The sequence below is a fragment of the Nelumbo nucifera genome, chromosome 1 (genome assembly GCF_055504915.1).
Source record: "Nelumbo nucifera cultivar China Antique chromosome 1, China Antique-T2T, whole genome shotgun sequence".
Classification (NCBI taxonomy): domain Eukaryota; kingdom Viridiplantae; phylum Streptophyta; class Magnoliopsida; order Proteales; family Nelumbonaceae; genus Nelumbo; species Nelumbo nucifera.
Genome location: NC_142649.1, coordinates 919,427 through 940,737, shown reverse-complemented (window position 1 = coordinate 940,737; position 21,311 = coordinate 919,427). Strand labels below are relative to the sequence as shown.

Genomic DNA, 21,311 nt, shown 5'->3' with positions numbered 1-21,311 from the left:
TGAGTGACATTAGAGGCCTCTGGGATGGACCTTGGTGTGTAGGAGGGGATTTTAATGTAGTGAGATTTACAGAGGAAACCAACAGCCTCAGACAGAGAGTGACAACAAGTATGAGGAAGTTCAACCAATTTGTGGACTCTTTTGAACTTAAAGAACTTCCTTTCCTAAATAATAACTTCACTTGGTCCAACCTTCAATCAAGGCCAATTTGCTCTAAGTTGGACAGATTTTTGTTCTCAACAGATTGGGAGGAACATTGGGGCAATATTACTTCTAGGGCTCTCCCAAAACTTACTTTAGACCACTGGCCTATAGTGTTGGTCAAGGAGGAAATAAGAGGAGTTGGGCCTACCCCTTTTAGGTTTGAAAACATGTGGTTGACTCATCCGGGTTTCATTGAGAAGATCAGAGAATGGTGGGAGCAAGCTAATCCGGTAGTTGATTGGGAGGGAATGAGGTTCCACAAGAAACTCCAATACTTAAAATCACAATTAAAGGAGTGGAATAGGCTGGAGTTTGGATGATTAGAAGAGAGAAAACAAGTTCTGGTGGAGCAAATCGAGGATTTGGACCTAAAGGAAGAGAGAGGTTCCTTTGGAGAGGAAGAAAGGAAGTTGAGATGGGTTTTGAAGAGGCAGATGGAGGACATCTTGGTTAAGTAGGAAATCAGTTGGAGGCAAAAATCCAGTTGTGAGTGGCTAAAGGAGGGAGATAGAAACACAAGGTTTTTCCATTCAGTGGCAAATGGGAGGAGAAAGAAGAATTTCATCTCTAACTTGGAAGTTGATGGAGCAGTGTTGTCCCACCCGACAGAAATTGCAGAGACTCTAGTAAACCACTTCAAATTTATTTTTAGAAGGCCTATGAATGAGAGAGTGTGGTTGGAGGGATTGGATTGGCCGACTCTAAGTGTAGAGAAGAGAGAGTGGTTAGAAAAAAGTTTCGATATGGAGGAGGTAAAGGAAGCAACATTCTCAATGGATAGGACAAAAGCTTCGGGTCCAGATGGGTTCACAATGGCCTTTTACCAGGACTATTGGAATATTTTGGAGAATGATCTTAGATCAGTTTTTGAGGAGTTCTACAGGAGGGGTGTAATAAATCCGGGCTTGAATTCAACTTTCATTGCTTTAATCCCAAAGAAGAAAGATGCATCACAACCAAAGGATTTTAGACCTATTAGTCTGGTGACTAGCTTGTACAAAATCATTGCAAAGGTGCTGTCTCTCAGGATAAAGAAGGTGCTTCCCTCTATTATTGCACCCAACCAAGGTGCTTTTGTGGAGGGAAGACAGATCACCGATCAGATTTTCATTGCAAATGAGAGCTTGGAGAGCTTTAGGAAGTCAAAGAAGAAGGGAGTGGTTTGCAAATTGGATTTGGAGAAGACTTATGACTTGGTTGATTGGTCTTTCTTGATGGAGGTGTTGAGGAGTTTTGGTTTTGGAGACAGGTGGTGTAAGTGGATTTGGGGCTGTGTTAGGACTTGTCATTATTCTATCTTGGTGAATGGGACTGTGGTTGACTTCTTTCCTACGTTGAGAGGTCTAAGACAAGGAGATCCTCTTTCCCCTTTTCTTTTCACCCTGATTGTTGATGTGCTTGGGAGATTGATCCATAGAGCAGACTCAAGGAATTTGATAAGAGGGTGGAGAGTAGGAAGGGAGGAGGTTCCCTTAACACTTCTATAGTTTGCAGATGATACTAGTAAGGGGTATGTGGTGGTATTTGGTCAGATTACATATCATCAGATACTCGGGTTAGTATTTGGTCAGATTACATATCATCAAAGCATGTTCACATCGAAATCTAGTAAGGGGTATCATAGTTTGTTCCATCATGTGCGTGCATCGAGAAAGGTGAGGAACCCAAGTATTGAGACCCTGAAGGGATATGTGGTGGTGCCCCGACTAGTACAAATGTTGTAAATTTGGTTAAATGGGAAGAGATGTGAGAAGACTTGGTATCAAAAAGCCCTGCGCAAAATAACTTCTAACCATTGCCCTATAAGTTTAGGGCAGGAGAGGCTTGTAGGAGGTCCAACCCTTTTTTGATTTGAAAATATGTGGCTGGAAGACCCCTAGTTTCTGGTGAAAATTAAGGAGTGGTGGGAGGAAAATGGAATCTTTGTGAGGAAAAAGGGAGTCAGATTTGTCAAAAAGCTAAAGAGATTCAAAGAAAGGATAAAAGAGTGGAACAAAGAGAATTTTGGGAGGATGGATAAGAAGACTTTGATCCTTAAAAGAATAGGGGAGCTAGATGAGAATGAATCATTGAGAACACTTTCAGAAGTGGAAAGGAAAGAAAGATGGGTGTTAAAAAGAGAGATGGAAGATCTCGAGGAAGAAGGAAATTTCTTGGAGACAAAAATCACGGTGTAGATGGCTTTTAGAGGGAGATGGGGATACTAGATTCTTTCACCCTCTAGTGTGGAGTTTGAAGGAGAAACTTTATCAAGGGAGGTGGAAATTGTGAGAGTTTTTGTGAATCACATTAAAGACATTTGTGGAAGAAATGAGGAGGTAAGAGATCCTTTGCCTGCACTGGGTTGAGTCAGTTTGCCTTTGTTCCAAACTTCCAAAAGGAATCACCGGAAGATAGGTTCACATTGGAGGAGATAAAGAAACAGTTTTCTTAATGATGGACAATTCAAAAGCTCCAGGACCAGATGGTTTCACCATGGCTTTCTACCAAAAATGTTGGGATATAATCAAAGCTGATTTCTTAGAAGCCTTTAATGAATTTTGGTTTAAAGGAAAAGTAAATCCGGATGCAAATGCCATTTATATTGCAGTAATTCCTAAGAAAAAAGAAGCTTTACTCCCAAAGGTTTACAGACCAATAAGTTTGGTGGGAAGTAAGAGGCGTTTACTGAACCATTGGGAGACTAGAGTTTCTTGGAGGGTCCATAAGTCGAGTAGTTTCAACTTTGGGCTGGGTTCGGCAACTGAGGAAGGTTGGGTATTGGGATACAATTGAAATATGGGGTAGAACTATGTTTTGGGTCGCTTATTTTCTGAACTTATTGTGGCTCATTTCTTTTTGGAGTGAGTCTATTAAGGGATTTTTAAATCCTTCTTGACAAAGTGATGGGAAGGAAGAATGAGTTGGGTTGTCACAAGGTTCCCCGTTCCCCAATTGAAGCTGTTGTCCTTTCTGGAGGTAGAAAAGAAGATGAGTTGGTTGGTGAATAAGAAGAGTTGCCAAGTGAAGATGGGTTTAATAGAAGCTGCTGTATATTCCTTTAGAGCATGTAGGTCTGAGCTTTCGTCAGTGATAAAGGCTGAAAAGAATATGATATTTTTTTGTTTGTTGATATTCTGAAGTGCCTTGCATGGTTACTTGCATTGGGCAAACGTTCTTACACTGGATCATCTGAAAAGAAGATAATTTTATTTGGCTACTTGGTGATGTATGTGCTGTAAAATTGAAGAACTTGTGGCGCATCTGTTCAGTTGATGCAGTGTGGTGGACTTCATCTGGAAATATTGTGCAGGTTTGGTGGGACCTAGGCTTGATCCAATAAATTTTAGAGAAATCTTCTCTAAGTGTCCCAGGATCAATAGTAATAAATTAAGGATCTTTTGGGGTATTTGGACAGGGAGAATATTTGAAGGTAAATGCGGAAGCTTAACGAGAATTGTGGCTGACATTATATTGATGGTGATGGATTGGTTGCTGATTCCTTCCGAGTCTAAAAAAAATTCCTAGAGCTTTGTTTGATTCAGACCTTTGGATCACTTGATATCTGAGCAATATGTTTTTTTTTTTTTTTTTTTGTGTGTGTGTGACATATAGCAGCACATGTTTTTTTCAGCTGAATCGTGAATTCATGATTGTTCATGATTCCCCACTAAGAAACCCGAGGGTGACTTTTTAAAACTATGGGAGAATAATTATTTTCATAGCAAGAGAAGATTTCATTAAAAGTGAGAAGATACAAGAATAAGTGATAAGAAATCGCCAATAATGAGGAGGAACTACATGCAACAATTTCCCTTCCTAACCCCCATAAACATAACTAAAGATAAAAAAACAGGCCATTACCCAATGTTGGTCCTAGCTATCTGGAGTCTTGGGAAGGGTGGACTGGTATGGTCCTAATGTTTGGCATTTATTTTTCTCACAAAGTCACCGTCATCAGACTCAAACCCACATTCTCATGCATGCCAGCCTGAGGTAACTAAAGATCTAATCCGCAAATTAAGCTCCACATGAAGACCATCTGTCAAAGATAAAAGCTGTTTTCAGCCTTAGCCCTTGCCCAAGCATCACAATAGCAGTTAAGTCCTAGAAGAGAAGATTTAAATAGACTGAACAACATTACCAAACTCCCATACTATCAATACTAGAATATTCTCCATCTTACAGTTATTGTTAAAAGGCATTCAGTCCTACCTTACGCATGGAACAACTTGGAATGGTGATCAACATAGAATTGACACTAACAATTGAAATGTCCGACATGGACTTGGCATCTATTTTGAAGTATCCATGCAACATGGATATTGATTTTGTTCTTTATTTTACTTTTTTGCATAAATACTTCCTAATGGAACAAATTTACTCCTTGAGTCTTGACTCAATTCATTTTTCAAAGACAATCAGGTATTTGCAGTTTTGTCTGCTCTATACTCCAATACCTTAACTGTTCAGGCAATAATGAAACTATGCTTACCTTTGGTTGTTTTGGCAATCAGTTACGTCAAATATGCAAAACTTCTGGCGCAAGGGTTTCAATGGAGACAGCTAATGCACGGAGTTCTTTCTATCGTACTTCAGTTGAATTGGTTCTGAACACTTGCATCAGGTACTTGGTTCAGATATGTCTTGTAATTCTCTATATGCTGGTTGCTGCAAAGTGGTTTTGTTAATCAATGATCTTTAAGTACTTTTTTTTCCTGAAGTTGTGACTTATTTAGGAATGCTGCAGTTCAATGAGCTATAAACCTGTTCAGATGGGTGGTGAAGATGCACGACAATTTGTTGCTGGGCTTGCTGATAACATTGGGCTTGAGGACATTGATGCTGTGAGAATTGTGTCAGCAACGGTTGCAGCACGCACACGCTCACGCTTTTTGCAGGCTTGGGTAATTTTTGTCTTTTCAAAGCTTTTTGAGACTGCATGTGATGATCATTATTTCACCATTACCATTGTCATCATCCAAGGGATATCCTAGTATGAATTTTTAGTATTCTCTCAGGACTGTAAGCCATATCCTTCTGGCTTTTTAATCTGATTGAATGTGCTAAACTCATTCAGTAGTGGGAGAGCAAATAATCTGACCCGACTGAATATTGAGTGTGGCTCCCCTCACAAACCAATCCAAAATCCTGTCATGAACAGAATGATATTGAACAAGAGGGACATCAAGGAGATCACTATAATATTTCCAAACCTTTTTCACCAACACCCCTGTTAGTGGAAAATTCTTAGTATAATTTCTCACATAACATAATTCTCCCAATTAAACTAATAATCGGGCTTTTTGATATTTGGGTAAGTCCCGTTGAGGCATGTAGATGTTCCTTTAATTACATCTCTGCTAGGGGTAGAGAAAACCTCTTGATTCTGGCTTAGAAGTACAAGTGAATAGACCAAATTAAGTAGGATTTTTATACAGAATTTTCCTTTGGTGTATATTCTCTCTTTGTTTGAGAGAAAACCACCAAATATAAATAAATAAACCTTTGTTTTTATGCATAACAAGCAAACAGGGATCATAAGTAGCCATTTTTCATGAATAAGGCTGTAGATGGCCTTTAAATAATGGTTATGTGCATTATCATGTTATTTGGCAAGATTTTTCTGAGAATGGATGACATCAACTTATATCTTGTGTTATGCATTTTACAAATGTTTTGCTTTCTCAAAATTCTCCTGTTATTTTGATGGCTACTGTTTGTTCATCAGCTGTATTATGATGTATGCTTACAGGCATTTGAAATGCAAGGAAGTCATTCTGAAGCAATGGTAGAACTATCAGGAATCTGTCTCATTCACCAGATATTTCCTCCTGAAGAATCCTCTGTACGTACCTGGTTATCTATGGTCAATCACATAGTTCAGATGTTTTCTTTCTTGGTTATGTCCTAGAATCCACCTTTTCAATGAATAAGAACATCTATTGTGTTGAAGTTCACTGGAATTACATCCTTTTTAAGTAGTGAACATTTGTTTGTGAAATACTGTAACAGTTACCCTCAGTATCTTGTTGTTCTCTATAATTTCATGATCTATGACCATGACACTTGGGGCCCATTTGGGAGGGCTGAGCTGAAGATTCAGCTAAGCTGATTTGGCTGGCTTTGAAGTGCTCCTGATAAGCTATTCAAAGAGTCTGAAGTGGAGCCCTTCAAATTACTGATTGACAGCCAAATTGGGCTCTCAAGATTTTTCACCAAACATAGCTTGTAGGCTGTCCATGTGGGGCCCACCTTGGAAAACCAGAAGCCACTGCGCTTGAGACCTCCCAAACTGGCACTTTTTCTCCTTTACCTTTCTTTTGGTCTAGACTCTAGACAAGTTTCAGATCTTGACGTGCATAGAACAATGCCTTAATTTTTTTCTATATGCCTTTACCGTGATGTTTAAACACCATTTGTGGCTTGGGAGCAGTTGCAATCTCATATACACCAAAGCACATTTTTGGCTCAAGAATAGGCTTTACGTCTAGCACTTTTTAGCCAACTTAACCGAAGTTGTTGATTTGGACACTGCTTTTTCCTTTCATTGATAGTTTTGTTAATATTGAGAGTGAGATATACAGTCAACAGATGGACATGTCTTAGACTAGTACTCTGGTAATTCAATTCCTGTCAACTTCAGTAATTAGTTGATCTGTCTATGGGTGCTTTCAGTAATGGGCTAATGGCTGCTTTGCTTCTTCATTATCTAATATAATATGGTGAGTTTGTTTCTGCAGCCTGAGATGGACATGGTGGCTCGTGGTCTTAAAAAACAATTAAGAGAAGATCAAAGGAAATTTCTATTGAATCTGCTTGTTGGGGTATGTGGTGCTAAGAGTCGCAGAAGTGCAGCAGAAGCTCTTGGTCTAGTAAGCAGCTATTTTGTGGTTAATGAGAATCTTTAGCTTCTGACTCGATAGGACATACCTAATTAGAAACCATCTTCCCATGTAAAATGGGGCAGGAAATTTTGTTTTCCCTGTAAAAGGGGCAAAATTATTACTGCTAATATTGGCTAATAAGTTACATGTCAGCAGTGAATGTCTTGGCAACCTTAATGTTGTTTCTTGTTTGTTTGTGGTTCGTCCTTTCTTCTTTTTCTTTCTTTGGAAGCTTATTATTGTGTTGTTGGAGGCCTAGTGACTCGTTATACTCAATTACCTTATTGTTCTTTCATTATCAACAATCAAGGGGGGAGTAACAGAATCGTTTAACCTGTGATGTTATTATATTACTTTTAGGATGTCTACTAGAAATGATCACTTGATGGTGAGCTTTGGTCCTGCTGTATACAATTCAATGTCCGTATTGCTGAGAAGATTTGGAGTTTGACTGCATGTGATTCTGTAAGTACACTTCAAACTGACATTTTCATTTTCTTAAATAAGGCTTTCCATTTTTTGCAACTACTATACCATATTACAAAATTCCATATCGTTCATTGTAATTTTCTGATTTCATTTTCTTTTGGAGGGATGCTTTTCTGAGTTTTGTATTCCCTGACATTGGTTACCAAAAGATCTGCTAGTCATAGTAACATTATTAGTTATTATCAAAACAATCATGTAAATATTATCCAAAAAAAAATAGTAACGTATTAGTAATTTATCTATGATGCGTATAGATTACACTAGCAAGTGCACTAACCGATCAAGTAATATAATGATGAGTAGAGTATCGTTCCCACGAGGATTGATCCAACAATTACTAGTACTGAATCAGCCTTTTGTTATCTGATAAACCGAAATATTAAATACATAAAAACCCTAATTCCTAATTAGCAAACTACCCTAAATAGTTTCGAATCAAACCACCTTCATGCAATGAGAAGAAAAACTGTATGTAAACCCTAGTAGAATCGGTTCAGCAGTTAAATCATTAAGTTATTCAATTGATGTGGGATTCAGTCATGGTTTGGCGAAACACTAATGATATGAGCAGCCTCTCTTGAGCACAACCCGCTCTATCTATGGGTGACAATTCCTATATCTCTATTAAGAATTTAATCCCCATAGATGCATTAAGAACACAGAATTCGAAGGTCATCAATTCAGGTATGAATTAATGCCAAACGAACCATGCAAATTATCTCTAAAATGCATTCAATCCGTTTTCTTGATTAGATGATCTGAGTATCTAAACTCTTTCTCAAGCAATTCAAGCAATCCAAGAAATAAGAACAATTTAGCCATGATTATTCTATCAATTGAAAACTTTAATCAAGAAGTCCCAAGAATGAATCCAATCAATCGAATAACATAAAAGATTTAATTACAGGTCTGAATTAACATCCAACATGATTCGAATCATAGAGAGAAAGAAAGATTCAATAAAGAAAAGCCATTAAACCCTAATCGAACCTAGGTTACTGAAATCGCAAAACTAAAGAAGACAACATATGATTGTTGCATCAATCTTCGATCTTCTCCTCTCCAATTCGCATTCAGTAGCCTTTTCTTCCTTCTTCAGCACTTATCTTCTTCAATTTGCTTTCAAGGGGTTCGAACCCTAATTTCTTCATTTTCTTTTCTTTTATACCTCTTCCTTCAGCCTTTTCTCTCTTCTCTAAAGGCAGTCGCCTTTTTGGGGTCTCCTTAGGGTAGCGAATTGGGTTGCAGTTGGGCCTCCTTCTTTGGTGGGCCGAAATGCTTCCCTTGGAGGGTTTTGGTTGGGCTCTCTCCTTGGTGTTTCCCATAGAGTTTCGAATTAGGCTTTGCTTCTTTATGGGCCGAAGTGCTCTCATTTTGATTCTCAGCTGGGTCTTTCTTCTAAATGGGCCGAAATGCTTCCCTATTCGCCCTATCAGCATGTCTTTATGCTATCTTTACCCTAAGTTGTCCCAAACTCTTGATTTCTTGAAATCATTCTCAATTAGGATAAAAATCATGAAAATCATCATCAAAACTATGTATAAAACAATAAAAATGATGTGTAGCATGCACACACATTAATATCTGTTAACAAGACTTCATTGATTAATTTGCAATTGGAAATTTGGATGTTGTTTAGAAAATTATGTTCATATAATATTAACAAGGTTTAAAGTGTTGATTTAATATGAATGATATGGGCCAATATATGTGTTTCAACAGTATCACTGTATCAGTGATGTCAATGGGTTGGTTGCTGTGGATGGATACCCATTTTGTATCAACCAGAAAATTAGAAAAGAAAAACTTAATTGATTAATAAAATCAATAATTTTAAATAGTAACTAGCGAAGGGACCTTGCCAGGCAAAGTACTAACTGAATTCGTTTAGCTGATTATCATGGTTGAACATCAATGGGACCTTGCTAGACAAAGTACTAAGGTTTTGAGAATATTTTTATCAACATGAAAATATTGATGAAAATAACTAATATGAAACTATCAGAGACGCAAGATTCTCTTCTTAGTGTTGGGAAACCAAATACAATGAACCATAGTTTTTAAAAACGAGCCGGTGACCGAATCGGTCGGGTCTGATTACCGGTTTGAATGGTCCGACCGTTTGACCCGAACCGTTGGCCTGTTTTGACAAAAAAAATTAAAAAAAATTAAAAGAATTGGAAAATGGTCAAAACCGTTCGAACGGTTAATCGGATGGTTCAACAGTTTGTTGACCAAAATCAATGGCTTTAGGGAAAAAAGTGGTTTTGGGGGAAAATGGAACCGGCCAGGTGACTGGTTCCCAGTTTTTCTGGTCCGACCGTCCGGTCCGGTTTTGAAAACCATGCAATGAACTTCTCTACGAAGAAGACAAAACCAGGCGTGGTAAAGAGAATGTCCTCACTCATTTTTCTGGTGAATATTATAACTTGCAAACAGCAGGTAAGGTGCAAATTGACATGGTTTCCTACAAGAAGCCACTGAAAAAACCTAGGCTAGCAAATTTCAAATCTCTACCATGTAATGGGGAGGCAGATATTTGACTTGTAGTCACGAAGGCTAATTTTCATTTGCAAATAAAAAATAAAAACCAAGGTTCAAAGTATCCACACGTATCGGCTTGTATCAGTTGATATGTATCGTTCTGGGACCCCTCCAATATGCCCTTATAGTGGGTGTATTGGGGGTCTGACCGGTTCAGGGTGTGGAGGAGACCTAAACCTCCCTTCTGAACTTGTTTAAAAAAAAATAATAAAAAAATGTAAGAAAAAAGGGTATTGATTTGCTCGATACACCCATACCGACATATAGGGAGTATCGATATTTTGAACCTTAAAAGCAGAATGAAAAGAATCAACTAACATACAAAATGAAGTAAATAAAATAGCATCATTGGCAATTAGAAACATAAGCCTACTATTATAAAAAATAAAATAGGAACCAGATATTTCCAAGATTAAAAAATATAATGAATTAAAAGAACATATAACAGGAAATGGTAGATAGTCATACTTATCGTGGAGAGTTCCATGTGTTTCATACTTCCATAACCTGCATAGATGTAAATGTAGCTATACATCATGACACCGGCAGTAATTCTATTTTGAAATAAGCAAGAAATATACATCATGCAATATGCTAAAAAGTAGTAGACAATTAACGAATAGATTACTCCTATGTAAGACCATGAGTTTATACAAGGCTGCATTACCTCACGAGTCTTGACCTCTCACGTATATAAGAGCCTGTGAACATGCAACACGAAGACCGTGAGTGAAAGCTGGCCTTTCGGCATCTTGAGTATCACTAATACAAAGTTTACAAACTATGAAATCGTAAATTTTGATGTCATTTGACAAGTCTTTTTTGAAAGATCTTCTGACAAACAAAAGGCGTATAATGCTTTACATAAAGATCTTGGCAGCTTATAGTTTGTTTGGTTGGAGGCACGTCTTTTCTCACGAAAACGAGATGAAATAAGTCGAAAAATTCCAACTAAATGAAAAAAATGAAGCTGACAGCTTACGCTGGAAAGACGTGCCAAACGAGGTCTTTGTCAAAGCTTTGCCTGCATCCGCATGCCTTGACAATGAATCTCCTTGGACCGCACCATGACCCCAACGGCCCAACCTAGTCGATTAAACGGACTTCTCATCCCAGAGTTGAGTTGTGCCACATGGTGAGATGAGATCCGGAGAGGTGCTAGGGAAAACGAACGTGATCACATGCTTGGATCCCCACTCAACGCATGTTCCCATTGAAGCAACCCCGATTGATCAAGAATATATAGTCAAGGAGGAGGAATACCCAGAAGATTGTGTGTACATATCCACCTGGTCGGCTTTTCCACTAAAGGCACGGGATCCGGTCGCTCAGCAGGCCAGTAGACCGTTGAACAATTGGTTTCCCCCAAGCCTCAGAAAATATAATTGTTGTTGCCCACAGGTGCCAGGTGCAAAAGGGGGGCATTTGAACACTTATCCTTTTGACTCCCAACCTTGAGAGTCCATAGACCTACGCATAGCTATAGGTTTATATTAAGAATCTTTAGTACGCTCCGCTCTCTAATGGATGCCGTCGAGGCGTCTCTTAGGAATTATTGATGAGCAGCCTCTCCAACAAACAGAACCAATGCATATAGATTTAGAGCTTAGATCATCAATAGAAGAAGAAGAAGAGCCAAAACCCAATGGTGACAGGGCCTTGGTTGGGGAAAGTCTATGGGATGGAAGATCGTTTTAACTATGGAAGAAAAGCAATAGAAATGATTTTGCCGCCTAAGAAACAAGACCAATTGTTCTCCTTGTTGCATAACCATTTCCAAGCTCAACCTCAACAACTGATGTTGGCGGTGGCCCCCACTCCCCAGTCAAACGCAACACCAACCTCAGTATCCGTCATGCCCGTGGCCAATTGCATTGTGCAATTGGGCCCAACACATGGGCTGAATTAACTCACAATTTGTTGTGACATATTAAATTTTAGGGTAAATTACAAAGACTCCCCTGTATTATGGGGTGTGACAAAAACCCCCTGTACTTTTATTGTGACAAAGACCCTCTTGTCATGAATGGATGCACATCATCCCATCATCATTGAATGATCTCTGTTATTTGAATTGGGTCTATTGGGGTCATGGTTGAGCTGGCCCAAAGAGACACGTGCCGCCCAGTCATAGCTTGGCCACGTCGGCATAGCCCGGTCGAGCTATGTTACTGTTGTGGTCTCCCGCCTTATCTCTCCAGCCATGTCAGCTATACGCCACGCGGATAAGCCCGACTACGGATAAGGGTGGGAGGACAACTCCGCTGAGGAGTAGGATTCTACCCTGGTAACCTCAGCAGAGAGCTCTATCCCGATTATCCCGGAATCCTAATCCGATCGGGAGATGGACCTCTGACTATAAAAAGGTAATCCATGCTCAAGGTAAGGGATGACCCCATCTTCTAACTCCCATACCGCTATTTTGCTTGGACCAAGCACCCTCATTGCTTGGCCCGACCATTCACCGCCCTTTCATTGACTTGAGCGTTGGAGTACCTACCCGGGGATAACTCCTCGGGCCTCAGACTTCTTCTCTTGATCGTAGGTTACATAGCGCGTCACCGTCCTTGTAAGCTTGGCACCACCCAGTTAGCAAGGATTATTTGGTTGCTCTCCTCAGTTCGTGCACTACCTCGGATTGAGTAGCATCAGTATCGTAGCATTACAACCACACCTAGGCAGCTAGGCATTACCTAGTGCACCTAGACCTTACCCAATGAAGGTTGGAATCACACCCTAGGTACTATAGAATCGTACCCTCACCCAACATAGCTAGACATTACCCAACATGACTAGACCTTACCCAGCAAAGGTTGGAATCAAACCCTGGGCACTTAGGGTCTATTCGTTTCCTTTTAACTCTTATCTCTTAAGATGAATCTTTTAACTTTAAGAGAAAAATGGTTGTTCGTTTCCTCTTATCTCTTATTTTTTAAAGTGCAATCATACAACTTTTTGTTTTCCAACGATACCCTCTAAAAGCCAAACAAAAACTCTCATATATGGTGTCAAAATAGATATTTGATAATTTTCAAAATCCAAAATTCAGAACAACATTCTCTACATTTAGAGTTTAGAGAAAAGAAAAGTTCACCAATACTAATATACATCTTAATGTAATTATTGCACTTTCAGATGTAAGACTTCAGAGCAAATGAGCATGCCCTTATTGTAACTTCGCCCATTACAACATTACTATTGTAGTGATGCCCATTGTGGGAGATACCAATGATCAGAGAACAGGAGTGAGTAGATAATCGGAGAAGGGAGAGGTTCACGGTTAAAGGTTCAACTAGGGTTGAACCATGATAACATGACATATATGTATATATACCACATGTTATATAAATACTATACAACTTTTAATATATTTAAATATGGTGGATGGATTAAAAATTCCTTAATTTTTAAAGCAAATGACTAGGGTTTAAGTCTCATAATTTGCATTTTCTTTAAAATATGTGCGTAATAAAGTAATACAATAAAGAGTCATTAAATAGCACAAGTATTTTCAAATTTACTTTAAAATTTCAAATATTTAAAGGCCTGGGCAGTTTCATGAAACTGGCATTGGTTCACCGGTTTTTCGGTTAAATTGGATAGTTAGCCAAGTTTTCATAGAGTTTTTAGTAAACATAGTTATTGGGGTGTGACTGAACCGGTCAGGGCCTTGGGTCACGATGTAACCAGTCCGACCGATCAGGGCCTTGGGTCACGATTCAACCAGTCCGACTAACTAGTCTGGTTTTCTAAACACTAGGAGATACCAATCATAGCTTAGTTTTAATCACAACTTGACCTCTATTTGGCCCTCCCCTTATTGGTTAGAACACTTTGGGGCCAGCCATCCGAAAACCGTGGCACTTTTTACAAGCACCATGGTCCCCCCTTATTTTGGTCTTTTGGGAACTGGGTTCCATTCCTCTCTTATTTCCTTTGGTGGGCCTTTCAAAAAAATTGCAAACTTCTTTTTCTATGTAAATGATTATTTATTCTTATATTTGAACATTATTAGCAATCTAAAGATGTTTGTTTTATCTCTTTATTATCTTTATCTTTCGTTAACAAGTATCAAAAGAACCTAGTCTCTTAGATCCCCAAATATAAATATCTAGACTTGTAGGATTGTTTGTAAATTTAAACAAGTGGCTACATGCCCCATTTCTTTGTTTCCTTTTACTTAGTTTCTCTTATATGAAAATTAGTTTTAAAATTCTATTCAACCTATTAGAGGAAGGATAGTAGGTGAGTGCCACTGGACTTCAGTTCTTATGGGTTCCATAGGAAACCCTTGTTTTAAGGTTGGTAACCTTATTGAAGCTTTGAGTGAAAACCATATTAGTAACCTCATGCATTGCACCTAAAATACCAATACATAACAACTTTAGATGAAAATAGGATAGAATAACTTTAGTGTAACTAGGATACTAAGAGTGTTGCAGTATGTGATTACCATCCTTACAAGTAGAGAAAAAAAAAACAGTTGTTTAAGTCTCAAAACTAGAATTTCCTTATAAAAAACCATAAAATAGATCTAATTTTCAATTCGAAATCAAGTTTTCAAATAAGCTTTAAATTCTTGAAAAAAAAAGAGAGAAAAACACCCTATTTTAAAATCCATCAAATACATTTGAAACTCTCGTCTAAGAATCATCAAAACCATACTAGAGATTGTCATTTATCTAAAAGTCACATGAAAACAATCAACCCACATAAGAACAAAATTATATCAAAATTCTCACTTAGGATTAAAATCATCAACACATCATCAAAGAGCAACCTCACTCTTTGAAGTTACCTCAAAGATTCTAAAATCTATCAAATAACCTTTTAAAAAATCCTAGTTTCTTCCAAAGACTCAATATTCATTTCATGATTATCAAAAGGCATTAAAGAACCCTCCCTTTGGTCACCACCTCTTGCTCTCCTTGGGAGTGTTTAGTTAACAAACTTATGATGATGGGGCCAATCCTCCCTCATTCAATATTGAAAGACACTCTCATCTATTCCTTACCCAAGCAAAATAGATGAATAACTATCTAAGTTAATTCTTGAGAAGTAGCATTAAAAGGTGACCTTTATACTTTCAAAATTTTAGGATGTCTAGTAGATCCAAACTAAGTAGATGTTTGACCCAATGAATTTATTTTAAGAAGCAACATCAAAGGCTGTTGTTCCATCTGTTTAAGGGTGTCTAGTAAATAAACATGGCGAATGGACTAATCACCCTCAACTAGTATTAAATGACATCCCCTTCTATGTTTATCTTTTCCTATACTAGGCTGATAGTAGATGTATGGCCCTGAGAACTTACTCTTAGGGTATAAAATCAAAAGGACATTCTTGAGCCTTTTTTTTTTTTCAAATCTAGGGGTGTCCCATAAATATGCATATGGTATAGGGACTAAACCTCCCTTAATTAGTATTAAGAGACATTCCCATCTTTTCCATACCTAGAATCATAGTCTTCTATGAATTTAGATATCTTCTCTTTTTCTACTAGAGGGAGGCTAAGTAGATAGATGACCCTAAGAGTCAACCCTTAGGGAATTACATCAAAAAGCCGCTTGTTAAGCTTATTCGTCCCTTTAGAATTTAGGAGTGTTTAGTAAATATACATATAATGAAGGGACTAAGCATTCCTGAACCAGTATAAAAAATGCTCCCATATACACCAATGAATGACCTTTTCTCTCCTATTCCAATTTCGAGTTTGATGAGCCAAAAGGACAAACCATACTAATTGTGTCACTATTCCTTTGGGTTCTTAACCAAGGAAAGGTAAACATAAATAAATAACAACAAATCTCAACATATGCCAAATTCCTTAAAAAATGACCTCATTACAAATTAAAAAAAAAAATCATATCTAGAAAAACAAAGTCATCAAAATTTGATAAGCCTAACTCATGTTAATTTGGCAAGGTTCTAAAAAAACCATTTAAAATATTGTATCTCAGCCCAAAAGTTATCAAATGTCTTATTAAAGTCTATCAAAGTTCCAAAATTTATGCAGCCTCATCTCAAATATTAAATTAACTAAATCCCTTAAAAAAAGTCATCAAATTTCTTCAAAACATGGTTTTCAAAAACGAATCGGTGATTAAATCGGTCAGGGGTCCGGTTACCGGTTTGAATGGTCCAACTGTTCAACCTGAACAGCTGGCCCGTTCTGACAAAAAAATAAAAAAAATTGGAAAACGGTCAAAACTGTTCAAACGGTTTGAACAGTTAACCGGCCGATTCAGCGGTTTGCTGACCAAAATCAACGGTTTTGGAGGGAAAAAGCAGTTTTAGAGGAAAACGGAACCAGTCACACTGGTTCCCAATTTTTCCAGTCCAACCATTCGGTCTGGTCTGGTTTTGAAAGCAGTGCTTCAAAATCATATACATTTACTTCAACACCAAATTTGTAAAACTTCACACATAGTTAGACAGACTATTTTCCAAACCTATCTGTTTTTATGTAGCTAATTCACTTCACATACCGTAACTACTTCTAAAACCATTTCTCCTATCTAAAATTTGGTTTTAATTTGTCTTTCAAATGTTTTGACCAAGTTTTTGATAAAGGCCCACCTATCCTTTTATTCTTCTATTGCATTCTCATTACATTGCATAAACCCATTCCGGCAACAAGTAGATTCAATAACATCACATCCTTATTAGATTTTCACAATCCACTCTAATTGAGCACTTTAGATATAACCATTCATATATATTAGGAGCAGATAGTTTTATTGTGGTTTCTGGTTGTTTTTATTTCGACACATGGTCACAAGAATATTGAGAGCAATTTCTCTTTCATGTACCACACACCAATGGTTGTTGTAGCAAAATTCTTGTCCCGTTTGTGTTTGTTGGTTTTGTCTCCCCAGTCCCCACCAATGACGTTAACTCGACACCCTGCCAAATTAGAGTCCGTATCTCATGTCCACGAGAATCCCGTTCACGTTTATCGCAGTCACACATGGAGAACATCTCATCCTCTGCATAGTATTATGCTGGAGGAGATATTCCCAATTCACGGGGGTGGTGTATTGTGGGTAGGCGTGGGCAGGGTTTTTGTGGGCATGAGATCAGGAGTTGTCAAAGTACAAGGGTTGCCGGTCGTGAGGTTGGTGATGAATCTGCTATTTGATGATCTGTTTAGCATGGTTTTCAAAATCGGATCGGATGGTCGGATTGGAAAAATCGGGAACCGGTTAGGTGATTGATTCTGTTTTTTCCTAAAATTGGAATTTTGCCAAAAAATGTTGATTTGATCAGCAAACCGCTGACCCAGGTGGTTGAACCGTTCAAATCATTCAAACCATTTAACAGTTTTGACCATTTTTAAATTTCTTTTTTTTTTTAATTTTTTGTCAGAATAGGCCATCTGTTCGGTTCAAACAATTGAACTGTTCGACCCAAAAATTGGACCCTGACCGATTCGGTTTTAAAAACCTTCCTGTTTAGTATCTGAAATCGGGAATACATTGAGACATATTACTATCAAGGAGGCACAGGCTTGTAGTTGATACGTTTAAATGGCACAAGCTTAAATTATTTCTTTCATTTTCCCATTCAATCTTGTTTTTCTACACTTGACATAAGCATGATGGACCAAGTGCGTGTAGAATCGAACGGCTGAAGTCTCTAGTGCCTTTACCTGCATGCAAAAGAGAATGAGAGGAGCTTCATAGTATCGGACCCGAGACACCAACCTCTCAAAGAATATGTGAGAGAGAGTAGCTTAATCTGATTAGAGCCAAGACTGAGAGGATGATTTTCCTTTCTCAGTAAATGGCTTTTTCTCATTTTGTGTAGAAGCACTTGGGAGAGATCCCTTAAATAGTTGCTCCTCCAATGTTAAGTTCATTGACATTAGGAACAATAGTTATCAGAATAACCAATTGAGATAAGCATTAGTATTTATGCTCCACCAGATTTGAGACAAGTGTCTCAACTTGACCAAGGATCTAACCACTTGGTCACCCAGTCTAGATTGGGTCAAATGGACATCCATTGACCCAATAGGAGCTGGAATATGGATCCAAATTATCCAACAACATTGGTATCTCCATGCATGAAAATGTTTTTAAATAAGCAATCAAATAAATTTGTTTTTATAGAAAATAAATAAATAGGTAATTATTTAAAAATAAATGATTGTGTGTGAGAGTGTTGCATGGAGATGACCATCAACTATCAACCATCAACATGTGGCTTGTCACATGGCCATTGGATATTCCAACATGTTGAGGATTAAACGAGGGCCTATGGCCACTCCACCATCATCTCCCACTTGGCCAGTTAGGTCCGAGATGAATGGGTGCCGACCAATCCCATTGCTTCAACGTGCCTTACATAATCTGTAATTGCAATGAGTTTAGTTAAAGGGTCAACAATCATATCTTTTGTAGGCACATATTCTATCAGGATCTCATTCCGTTGGTAGACATCATATAAATACCGGTAATGGAGATCTATGTGTTTCCCTTTAGGGCCGATCTCACAATTTTTAATTGTCTTAATGGCAGCTTGGTTGTCATTGAAGATCTTCACAGCTCCTATTGGTACATCAGGAATTTGGAGTTCTTCCAAGAATCTCCTAATCCAAACTGCTTTAGATGCTGCAGAGCTATAAGAGATGAACTCAGCTTCCATGGTGAATTTGGCTACACAGCTTTGTTTCTTGCTTGTCCATGAGACAACACCCCCTCCTAGGAGGAATAAGTACCCGATTATGGATTTTCTATCATCCGGGTCACCTGCAAAATCAACATCACAATAACCCAGTAACTCCAGATCATTTGCATGATAGGTTAATTTGAAGTGTTTTGTTAACTCCAAGTATCTAAATATTTTTTTAACAGTCTTCCAATGTATTTTACCTGGGTTACTTTGATATCTACTGACAAGACCTACTGCATATGAGATATCTGGTCTTGTGCAAAGCATGGCATACATCAAGCTACAAATAGCTTGAGCATAGGGTCTATATTTCATTTTCTCTATTTCTTCATCATTAGTGGATGCCATATCTTTACTTAATTTGGTTCCTTTACAAATTGGAGTTTCAACTCCATTACAATCTTTCATATTAAATTTCTTTAGGATTTTCTCTAGGTAATGCTCTTGTGAAAGAGTTAAGGTCTTAGTGTTCCTATTTCTCTCTATTTTAATTCCAAGTACATAGCTCGCATCACCCATGTCTTTCATTTCAAAGTTGGTTTTCAACCAATCTTTGGTGTTATTAATCATTGATACATCATTTCCAGTAATAAGAATATCATCTACATGTAAAGAAAGAAATAACAAAACTGCTCCCACTATTCAAAGAGTAAATACAATGATCAAATGGATTAGGTATAAATCCAAGTTTAGAAATTGCTTCATGGAAGGTATGGTACCACATCCTAGAGGACTGTTTTAAACCATATAATGATTTCTTTAATTTATACACCTTTTTTTCTTGTCCCTCTATTACATAACCTTTGGGTTGAGACATGTATATTTCTTCATTCAATTTTCCATTGAGAAAAGCTATTTTGACATCTAACTGACATAACTCTAAGTCCAAAAAGGCAACTAAGGACATTAGGATTCTAATAGAGGTAAACTTGGCAACTAGAGAGTAAGTCTCCTCATAATCAATCCCTTCTACTTGGGTGTACCCTTTTGCTACTAATCTTGCATTATATTTTTCTATAGATCCATCAGCATTGAGTTTCCTTTTTAATATCCATTTACACCCTATAGGTTTTATATTCTTGGGTAAATCAACTAATTCCCAAACCTGATGTTTGTTTATTGAGTCTAACTCATCTTGTATAGCTTCACACAACTTTTCTTTATCAGGTGCATCCATAACATTTTCAAAGTTAATTGGATCATCAAGAGACTCTTCATTCAAGTAGGTATAATAATCTTTTAATCTTGATGAAGGGAATCTTTCTCTTTGAATTCTACCTAAGGTGTCATTATTAGGTGAAGCTTGTCTATCAGGTGCAGCCTCAGTTTCTATAATTTCTTTGTTTAATTCAAATAAGTTAGGTAAATGTTTATTATCCTCAATTTGATCTTCTAGAAAAACATCCCTGCTCTCTATTAATTCAACTGTTCCATCACATTTATGATTAACAAACCTATACCCTTTGCTATTATCACTGTACCCTATAAAGGTACATCTTAGACTCTTGTTATCTAACTTGCTTCTTTGCTGATTTGTCACTCTTACATAGGCATTAGCCCCCCAAATTTTGATGTCAGTCAGGTCCGATTTTCTACCAGTCCACATTTCATGGGGTGTTAAGCTATTAGCTTTAGTTGGAACCTCATTTATGATATACACAGTAGTACCTAAGGCCTCTCCCCAAAAGTGTGTTCCTAGACTTGAGTGAGATAACATTGATCTCACCATATCCAACAAAGTCCTATTTCTCCTTTCATCCACTCCATTCTGTTGTGGCGTGAAAGACATGGTTAATTGGTGTATTAACCATGTCCTATTTCTACAAGTGTTTTATACTCTGTTATGGCGTGAAAGACATGGTTATTTAGGATATACACAGTAGTACCTAAGGCCTCTCCCCAAAAGTGTGTTCCTAGACTTGAGTGAGATAACATTGATCTCACCATATCCAACAAAGTCCTATTTCTCCTTTCAGCCACTCTATTCTGTTGTGGTGTGAAGGACATGGTTAATTGGTGTATGATTCCATTTTGTGTACAAAAGTCATTAAATAGGTTAGAGATATATTCTCCACCTCTATCACTCCTAAGAGTTTTTATTTTTCTATCCAATTGGTTTTCTACAAGTGTTTTATACTCTTTAAATTTTTCTAAGACTTCTGATTTTCTTTTAATCAGATACACAAAACCAAATATGGAGAAATCATCTATAAAACTTACAAAATATTCCATACCCCTATGTGTTTTTACATTCAAAGGGCCACAAACATCAAAGTGTACTATAGCCAATAATTCCTCTGATTTCTTTCCCTTCTTAAAAGAGATCCTAGTCATTTTTCCACTAAGGCATGGTTCACAATAATTAAAATTCATTTCTATTTTGGGAATTAAGCCATTGGTGCTCATTCTCATCATTTTATCTTTGTTTATGTGACAAAATCTCATGTGCCATATGTATGCATTTTCATTTACATGATAAGCACAATCATAACTAGAAAGAACATCAACTTTATTAATAGTTAAATGATACAA

At 37.6% G+C, this 21,311-nt stretch overlaps 1 protein-coding gene across 2 annotated transcripts in view; it reads left to right on the top strand.

Annotated features, from left to right (window-relative positions):
• LOC104586088 (phosphoribosylformylglycinamidine synthase) overlaps positions 1 to 7,801 on the top strand; it is a 29,657-nt gene extending 21,856 nt beyond the window's left edge. The window contains exons 3-7 of one of the 2 annotated variants that reach the window (XM_010243207.2): positions 4,701 to 4,810; positions 4,934 to 5,090; positions 5,939 to 6,031; positions 6,927 to 7,058; positions 7,431 to 7,801. In XM_010243207.2, coding sequence (XP_010241509.2) covers positions 4,701 to 4,810; positions 4,934 to 5,090; positions 5,939 to 6,031; positions 6,927 to 7,058; positions 7,431 to 7,442 — 504 coding nt within the window. In that variant the 3' untranslated portion in view covers positions 7,443 to 7,801. The other variant, XM_010243206.2, reaches the window with a different exon arrangement.
• Positions 7,802 to 21,311: the final 13,510 nt, after the last annotated feature.